The sequence below is a fragment of the Ceratina calcarata genome, unplaced genomic scaffold (assembly GCF_001652005.2).
Source record: "Ceratina calcarata isolate Rehan_Ccalc_2016 unplaced genomic scaffold, ASM165200v1 scaffold310.2, whole genome shotgun sequence".
Lineage (NCBI taxonomy): Eukaryota > Metazoa > Arthropoda > Insecta > Hymenoptera > Apidae > Ceratina > Ceratina calcarata.
In genome coordinates this window covers 436619-444706 of record NW_017153562.1, presented here as the reverse complement: position 1 = coordinate 444706, position 8088 = coordinate 436619, and the positions used below count along the sequence as shown (strand labels likewise).

Here is an 8088-nt window from a genome sequence, read left to right as displayed (position 1 = left end):
ACGATCGTTCGTCTCCAAATGATGAATTATCGTCACGTGAAAAAAGATTTATTTTCAGGAACATGGAGCTTTGGAACAACAATTTTCGACGATCAACAATTACGATGATCGTCCCTAGGTGCGGCAATCGTTTACTCGCGTGTAAATAGCAGACCAAATTGATTGATAGGACCGTTGCAAAACTGTGTGCGCCTATGAACTAAAGCAAGGCACAGGTATAGAGATACACGGCTTTCGGTAAAAGTTAACAATAAGATTCATTCGTCTATCAAACGCAATCAACGTTTCTCCATCCGAACAGCGATTCGTGAACTTGTTTGTATTCGATTTAATTTGATAAGTTAAAAAGAATTTCATATTAAAAAGAGACTAATATTATTTCATTACTTGTGCCGCCTTCTTCGCTTTCACGAGTTCGACCAGCTCCTGGAAACAAATACATCCACATGAGACGTTACACAAACGAGCGTTCGCTCGGAATCGGTAGAAACGTACCTTGTATCTTCTCATGCACTCCTTTTTCGTTCTGGTCGGAATACAGGCCGCTATCTGATCCCATCTGTCGGCCACGCTAGTGGGATAAGTCTTCAATGCTTGTTCCAATAATTTCTGTTCCGCCGAAGTCCACGGTTGAGATTCTTTCTTGGAATTCTGTTCATTGGCAGGAGTCCCGCCGATACCGTTCGAAATGGGATGGTCCAAACGTTCAGTGACAGCTGGCATTCGGTCCTCGACCGATTCCTTCGCCTTCTTCTCGGCAATAAAGTTATCGAAAGCTTTCTTGTTCGCTTGCTCCTTCAAGCTGGACTTGCTAAAGTCCGTCGATTGGAGGTCTTTCGCTTTCGCGAGGACTTCCTTCGCATCGCGCGTGACGCCGGTGGAGGAGCTGTTGTGTTGATTGATAAAATTCGCGACTACCTCCCACCGTTGGTTCGTCCCCGCCGGAAATAGATTCACCGCTTTTATCAAAAGTTGCAGATCGTTCTCGCTCCACGGGGCCGTATAAGACTTTACTTGCTTCTCCGGCGTGTTCCGCGCCTCGCACGAGATCACACCGGCTCTTCGTTCAGCTTCCATTTTCTTCTCGGTTTCTTCCATTATACCGAGGAACGCCGTTCTGCCCTCGGTCTGTAGTTTCTTGATCGCCACCTCCAGTTGAACCAACTTGAACGACTCGCAAATTTTCTCGACGCTCTCCATATGCCTAATACTTTCTTCCGCGTTCTCGGCAAAGTAATCGTTGGCTTTACAAAAATCGCGCAACGCTTTCCTCTCCTTGCGAAGCGCTTTCTTCTGCGCCTCCCTTTCCTGCTTGAGCGCGTCCAATTTCGCCTTCTCCTCGCTCTCCCGTTTCTCCTTCTCCAATCTTTCCCTCTCCGCAGCGTCCCTGGCTATTCTCTTCTCCTCCTGTATCCTCGCCTTTGCCGCTTCCTGCTTCGCTTTCTTCGCCGCTGTCTTCTTATCTCTGTCTTCTTGTTGGAATTTTTTTATCCTAGGGTCAGCGTTGTAAGCCATATCGACCAACGCGCGTATCCGTGCCATTTCCTCCTTCTTTCGTTTCGCTCGTGCCGCTTTGTTTTTCTTCTCGATCCATTTACGCATGTCCCGACTACAGAAGTAGTAATCCCAATATATCCCACACACAAATTAATCCTGCTGATCATACTTACTCTTGCCCGCTCTCCTTGTCCTCCTCGTCCAGGTAAGAGTATTCTCGCCACGAGTCGAAGTCGTACCAAAACGAATAAAATTTCTCGACCTTGTCTCTGGCCGTCTCCGGGCCACCTAATCGAGGTACAGGCTGTTTTGTGGACCATCTAGCGTTCTCTTTAAACGCTTTACCCATCACCGAGTAAAAATTATTTTTACAATCTCTCTCGTCTGGTAGATCGTCGTTAAAATACGGGTCCACACTGTCGTAACTCCGACGCTTCGTAGAGGTCCCCAATGTTTCCCAAGCTCGTGTTATGCAGGTGAAATAATCGTCGTCCGGCCGGATCTCCTCTCCCATGGCTTTCCGCTTGTCCGGATGATGTTTCAGAATCTTTTGCTTATCTGTAATTCACGTATCAAATACTCCTCAGCCAGGGTACGTACACGTCGAGCACGCATGGTCAATGATATAACACCGAGATTCCTTTACAGAGAATACTTTCATTACGTACAAGCCCTTTTTATAATATCTTCTGTCGCTCTGTGCCTGAGCTTTTTCAAGCCTAACACAGCGTAATGATCTTGATCTTTCCACTCCTTTGGGTCCAACGACCTCAGGTACACTAGGTCGTCTTCGATTTGGTATCCAGTCAAATCTTCGTCGTCTGATGACTCTGACACTCTGCTCGAAGACATAATACTCCGATGAAATTGTGCCGTCCATGCTTGAGCAGTGGAGTACAACACCAAAGCACCTGCTGTACACGTTTCCATCCTTGACGTATCTACAATTTTATCCTCCCTTAATGCTGATCTCTGCATGATCTAGGTTTCATCGCACTCGTCTTTCGATCGACCTTCATAAGATTCTACTCTTATTACTGGTTTCCATAACAGCCGATCGGAACAAAAGATTCGTAATATAACATCACGATCTCAAATAGCACCGTCGCTCTGAATCAAGTTTTACTATTCGTAGTCTAGTAAAACTCGGTAGCCCGCGAGACGCATCAGAAAGACGTGTGGATTTTACGATTGTTTAACGTCCGTATGTTTGATAAAATGTATTTGGTTCCAAGAAATTTAACCTTACGAAACGTGGCGTACAAATAGATATGAATTAGAATAAAAATTTACCTGGTATTATATCGTTAACATCGTTCGTCATTATTAATTTTTGAACAAGGTGTAACTTTTCTACAAAGTTACTGAGAAGACACAGCGAGCAAACATAAACGAACGACACTACGTGCTCCAGACATCTCAATCTTACAATCAGTAGGAAACAAGCAAAATTATACCTAACCTATGATACTATGTGCATATTTCGAACTTTTCTCGACTATGTTACATTTAAATAATGCTTGTATCTGCAATAGATGGTTTATTCGAAATTTATACTGAGTATTTATTTATTTGTCCGTGAAAAAAGCAATTATAGTACTCTTGGCGTTAGTTAAGTAAACGCGCTACAAGCTCGATGCTGCTCGATGCGCTCGACACGTTTGATGGGGATGATGCAGGGGTGATGAGCATAGGCATAGCATAGCGTGGGATTTTTGACCTATGCGCAAATACCAATAGCTTCCTAAAGCGACGTACTTATTTTCTTGAATATAAAGATAGCATTAGATCTCGAATGCGAAGACATTTATTAAACAAAATTTGGTTGATATTAAATCACATCTTTATCTTCACAGCGATATTAAATCACATCTTTTTCTTAATTCATGATAGATCGAGAGAAAAATTGTTTGCATGTACGTCCAAGTACACTAACCAAATGATTAATTCAATTATCATGCAGTCAGATAACATAATATTTCATTTTTTTACCAACATCTTTGACTATATAGACAAAGCCTAACACTGTCAAGTTCCAGGTCCAGGATCTCCAGCACTAGACTGACTGTAGGACTGCAGTTTGCTTATTATGCATTATTATGCTTGTATGTTTATACGAGATACCCCTGTTTTCAGGTACATACATTGAGGAACAATGAGAAAAAAGTTCTTAAAATAATAAGAAAGTGTTTCCGCCATAACTACAATTACGGTCCAATAGTCTGATCATAATCATCGAATTAGAAATTTGAAATATTGATTAATTCTTTAGCTTTGCCGTTGGATGGTATTAGCAATGCATTTCGCATTTTCACATAAAGAGAAACATTTCGTTACAAATAGACAAATTCCTTCTGAACCGTGTTTCAAATGATCATCAATAATTCTTTCGTTGGACATTCACGTTTTTCCTTGTTCGTAATTGTTCGCATGCATAGGTTACTTAGGTTAGACGGCGTCTATGATACAATTCGCTCGTACAGTACATAAATGAAAGTTAATCGAATACAGTACGGAAATGTTGTTGCTAGTACGACTGGAAAGATGTGCGTTTCATACGCAAATGCGACAATTGGTTACGCTTCGAATGTGCAGTAGGGCACTAGTGAAGACTGATGCCGCGTTCCGGGACCGGGTTGAGTGCAATAATATAAATTTATCGAATCTTGGTGCGTACAGGTCGATTAACACTAACCCTCAAAGACGATCCGAAGATTTTCATCTGCCACCGTTAATGTGGCAAAAGACGCCGATGTCGCTCTTCCCACTGTTCAATATCTGCATGTCGTATTTAATTATACGTACGACCATCGACAGAGAGTTCAGGTTAAAAGATTTCGTAAATGGAGCCAGACAGGTATAATTCGTTCGAAACCATTTCATTTACGTCGCATGATAAGATTAATTGTTTAGGTCGGAAACATTTTAGGCAATCTCGGTGATATCCAATGCTCTAGCTACGCAGAATTATGATATGTTGGATGGTATTGTGAAAGAAAGGAGTATAAAGATACTGAGGCATAGAGTCGATCGTTTGACGCAAACCCAAAGAGAATTAATCAGTGTAGACCTAAATAGACTTTTATCTATCCCAGGCTTCATGACAATAAGAAAAACCAAAGGTTGTTTTATCACGTTACCATCTTTCTACGATCATCAACGCAATCTCATTTTGTAGGTGATGAAACGATTGTTGAAATAGATTTACTCGGAGTAAACGTGAGGGATGTCAATGAAAATACGTTAAATGCAAGCCCGATAAGATTCATATTCTGTTATTACACCTTTCAAAGAAAGTATGCCGATGGTGTTGGAGGAGCATGGACAGCGAAAGTAGTGAATCATGTGGCGAAGTAATCGACTGTCATAGGATTTCATCGTTTAAGAAAATAAACCTTTCATTTGAAAATTCGAATTTATCAAATTGTATGGTGAAAACATCAGTAGTCCTTAATTTTCAAGCACCTACAAGTTCTAGTAACGGAGATACGTAATTTTTAATGTCTAATACTGTTGCAGTAACAGGAGTTCCATTCCTGGACACACAGATAACAAGTGGTCCCTGGAATCGATGCGATTAAGTATCACAGTTTAACAGACTTTTTTCTTCGATACAAACTGCGTACCTTGTTACTTTGCGGATTATGGATCCAACATACTTTGTCCTGATCTTGGTACAAATTATTCCGTGACGTGGGAGTGGAAAAAAAGTTTATCTCTTCATCCGGTAAATCGATCACTCTTATTTCTATGAGATTGAAGAACGTTTCCATGAAAGGAGATATCGTGACTCGGGTAGATACGTTCAATTTTTCAAAAGTTACTTCCACTGTTTGTGTCGTAAAAGACATCAATTTTTCTGTATAATACTTGATAAGCTCTGGACAATTTCCTGCGATACATCAAAAATTGTATTAAATGTCCAACGGTCGAGGTGGTACATGTAAAATTAGAATTACTTTCGTGAACGTCGTCTATAAGACGGAACGGTTCCGTAAAAGTAGGAGTGTACGTCGGAATTTGGTTTTTTCTTTTGTCCTTGAAACTTAACTCAATGGCTGTAATGACATGGATGATCGTGAATTACAAGCCCTACAGAGTGAGACTTTATCGGCTCGACTTACATTTAGCTACCTGCTCGAATAAATCTTTTACCGTGACGTCCTCACCGATATATTTACCAAGATGCGCCGCGTATAAACCATATTTAAGGTTTGCATCCTCATAACTAGGCTGATAACTGGACGTGGAATATGCTTGAAACAAGTTTCTCTTATTCTTGTATTCTTTAACTACGGGTATTTCACGATAAATTTCGGGATTAGATTCTCTACAGACAAATGCATACGTCGATGAGGCATATAATACATATGTAATATATAAAAGAAGTCGTCCACGTTAATGTGAACACTTACTTCGAAGGTAAACTTTGACACATGTCCAAGATGACGATTAACAATTTCGGATCGTCCTCGAGAAGCGTAGATAATATTTCACTTTCGCTCATCGCGTCCTTTCTCAAGTAGATTTTTGGACAGTCCGTTGGTAGTAAATAATTTTCCTGCATCTTGAAACCGTGTCCAGCAAAATAGAATAAACCTAGCAAAGAGAGGTGCTTATATTTATTTTAATTTTCATATTCTCGTCTTTTATATCGTACCGTACACTCCGTCTATCAAGGCTTTGCCAAATATTCTTATGGCATTTTGCATCTGAGAAAGCGTCAAATTGATCAGACAAATCACTTGGAATCCGATCTCTTTAAGAAGATGACTAATTCGCGCAGCATCATTTTTAGGTGCCAACAGGCACTCGTGGTGTTCGTATTTTTCATTCGCGATAATTAAGGCTAGCTTCGCGACAGCTTTCATTCTCGGATGAACCAGCTTTGAAACGATATTATCAATAAATTATGGTACACGTAATTGTTGAAACATCGAAAGGTATAACGTATCTTTACCAATACATGAGCTCTCTGCGTATACATTTCACTGACGTCGTTGTAAACGTGACAATAGTATTTTCCTACATTTTTTAAATTCGCTTGCTTCACCTGAAATAACGAGGGCAAACCAAATTTACTGTGTCCAGCTGCTCGACGTGAAAAAGCCACATATTTACATGCAAAGTGTCAGACGTTTCTCCTTCTAATTTACTATTGCCATGATACCATTGATAGTTTGCTTCCGAATAACTATTAGCTTTACAACGAATAGTAAAATCCTCGCCTTCTTTCGCTTCCAAGATCGGCAGTGGCTGTTCTTCTATTTCAACAGGTACCATAGAAACATGTACGATCACAGCTTTCGAGATCAAGCTTGACACGAGAGTCCCATCGTTTTTAATCTGATCTACTTTGCACTTGTATTCGCCTGCTTGTGCAGCACTTTTCGAGAAACGAAACAAAACAACGATTGAACATTTGCTACAGACTCAGATCCTCATTTAATGTCTACCTGGTAATGACAATGTCAAGCTCGTTAAAAGTACAGTGTTGCAATTGCATGTTTCTGTGATACCACGTGTAAGTCGGTGGTGGAATTCCAGTCGCTTTGCAACACAAATAAAGACGATGCCCAAATGGGATATTTAGAATGTCGGTCTGCGACTGGTCCGTTGGATGCAAGATGATACACAGAGGCTCTAAAACCGACAGCCTCATACAGTTACGACCCATTGAGCAAAAGTAATGATAATGATACCAAGTACCTGGATCAGATATGATCGAAAGGACGTTGTAAAGTGCACAACTCTCCAACAATGCTTGCAAAATTTCTACGGTACACAGTTTGATGTTCAATTCGGTGAGTAATCTTTGGCCAGGAGAATCGTTCGAATTTGTTTTCTCTTTTAAATGCCGTATCCACGAATTACTACTGTAGTAGTAATATAGTATTGCAAAATTATAAAATGTAGTCTTTTGTACTCTACAAACATGACTTTCATTGCTTACCATGGATACTCCAATTTCTCAGCTACATGATTCGCTAACGTTATCCAAGTTTCATCTTTGTTTAATGCGTCTACCAATTCCTTGTACGTGGACACGGGTAGACGCTCGACGTATGTATCTCTATTAAAACCCGACATTATTTTACACTAACGTTTGATTCGTAAGTAAAGCTTCGTACTTTACACTCGCGCTTACGGGTAGGAAGTTTCATAACGAAGGAACAATAATTTTTGATCTTCGTATATTGCATGTGCGTGTCGAACGAAGAAAAAATGACACGAACAGTCATGCATACATTAGAATTCGATTTATAATTTCCTGCGGCGCTTCTCGTATTGGTGATCTTTATTTTCGATCGATAGAGTAGGAAGATCGATACAAAACGAAAAGGTCATCTTGCGACTGAGCGATGTCACTCTTATGATCAAATGTGCGTAAAGAATCTGGTATTAGGAAGATCGAAGAGCATGATCGAGATTGTCGAAATTCAGTGATTCGAGAGGGATCGACGAGGGGACCAAGTTGTGAAATTTAAAGTCCAGTGGTCGACGATTTCGAATGATCTTCGTCTGTTTTATCGATAGCAGCATGTGCGTTTGAATCATATATGCCAGAAACAAGCGAAAGATCGAGCTTTT

At 40.5% G+C, this 8088-nt stretch overlaps 3 protein-coding genes across 4 annotated transcripts; 1 reads left to right on the top strand and 2 right to left on the bottom strand.

The window, feature by feature from the left end:
* Positions 1-32: 32 nt before the first annotated feature.
* Positions 33-3219, bottom strand: LOC108624461 (dnaJ homolog subfamily C member 2). The gene is made up of 5 exons (XM_018023790.2): positions 2791-3219; positions 2166-2438; positions 1671-2055; positions 496-1609; positions 33-426 (listed from the first exon to the last, which is right to left on the bottom strand). The coding sequence occupies exons 1-5, from the start codon at positions 2819-2821 to the stop codon at positions 376-378; spliced, it is 1854 nt and encodes a 617-aa protein (XP_017879279.1). The 5' UTR covers positions 2822-3219; the 3' UTR covers positions 33-375.
* Positions 3220-3357: 138 nt separating this feature from the next.
* LOC108624462 (m-AAA protease-interacting protein 1, mitochondrial) lies at positions 3358-4921 on the top strand. Its single transcript, XM_018023793.2, has 3 exons — positions 3358-4354; positions 4427-4619; positions 4676-4921. The coding sequence occupies exons 1-3, from the start codon at positions 4016-4018 to the stop codon at positions 4852-4854; spliced, it is 711 nt and encodes a 236-aa protein (XP_017879282.1). The 5' UTR covers positions 3358-4015; the 3' UTR covers positions 4855-4921.
* LOC108624460 (mucosa-associated lymphoid tissue lymphoma translocation protein 1) lies at positions 4878-7858 on the bottom strand. 2 transcript variants are annotated; one of them, XM_018023788.2, is made up of 12 exons: positions 7646-7858; positions 7451-7570; positions 7207-7373; positions 6954-7140; positions 6619-6883; positions 6458-6550; positions 6158-6383; positions 5913-6096; positions 5622-5827; positions 5457-5555; positions 5124-5389; positions 4878-5059 (listed from the first exon to the last, which is right to left on the bottom strand). In XM_018023788.2, the coding sequence occupies exons 1-12, from the start codon at positions 7741-7743 to the stop codon at positions 4955-4957; spliced, it is 2016 nt and encodes a 671-aa protein (XP_017879277.1). In that variant the 5' UTR covers positions 7744-7858; the 3' UTR covers positions 4878-4954. The 2 variants fall into 2 exon arrangements, with proteins under 2 accessions (XP_017879277.1, XP_026668927.1); XM_026813126.1 differs by having other exon boundaries at positions 7451-7739.
* Between the last annotated feature and the right edge of the window lie 230 nt (positions 7859-8088).

What these genes read in the sequence shown, in the direction of transcription:
- LOC108624461 (XM_018023790.2), bottom strand. Translation starts at nt 2,821, where the DNA reads ATGACGAACGATGTTAACGATATAATACCAG. An exon ending in TGTTAACGATATAATACCAG is followed by an intron (nt 2,439 to 2,790) that starts GTAAATTTTTAT and finishes ATAAAATTGTAG; the next exon opens with ATACGTCAAGGATGGAAACG. An exon ending in AGATATTATAAAAAGGGCTT is followed by an intron (nt 2,056 to 2,165) that starts GTACGTAATGAA and finishes CGTGAATTACAG; the next exon opens with ATAAGCAAAAGATTCTGAAA.
- LOC108624462 (XM_018023793.2), top strand. Translation starts at nt 4,016, where the DNA reads ATGTTGTTGCTAGTACGACTGGAAAGATGTGCGTTTCATACGCAAATG. An exon ending in TCGTAAATGGAGCCAGACAG is followed by an intron (nt 4,355 to 4,426) that starts GTATAATTCGTT and finishes GAAACATTTTAG; the next exon opens with GCAATCTCGGTGATATCCAA. An exon ending in GACAATAAGAAAAACCAAAG is followed by an intron (nt 4,620 to 4,675) that starts GTTGTTTTATCA and finishes CTCATTTTGTAG; the next exon opens with GTGATGAAACGATTGTTGAA.
- LOC108624460 (XM_018023788.2), bottom strand. Translation starts at nt 7,743, where the DNA reads ATGCATGACTGTTCGTGTCATTTTTTCTTCGTTCGACACGCACATGCA. An exon ending in CTTGACATTGTCATTACCAG is followed by an intron (nt 6,884 to 6,953) that starts GTAGACATTAAA and finishes TTTCTCGAAAAG; the next exon opens with TGCTGCACAAGCAGGCGAAT. An exon ending in CTTGATAGACGGAGTGTACG is followed by an intron (nt 6,097 to 6,157) that starts GTACGATATAAA and finishes TCTCTTTGCTAG; the next exon opens with GTTTATTCTATTTTGCTGGA.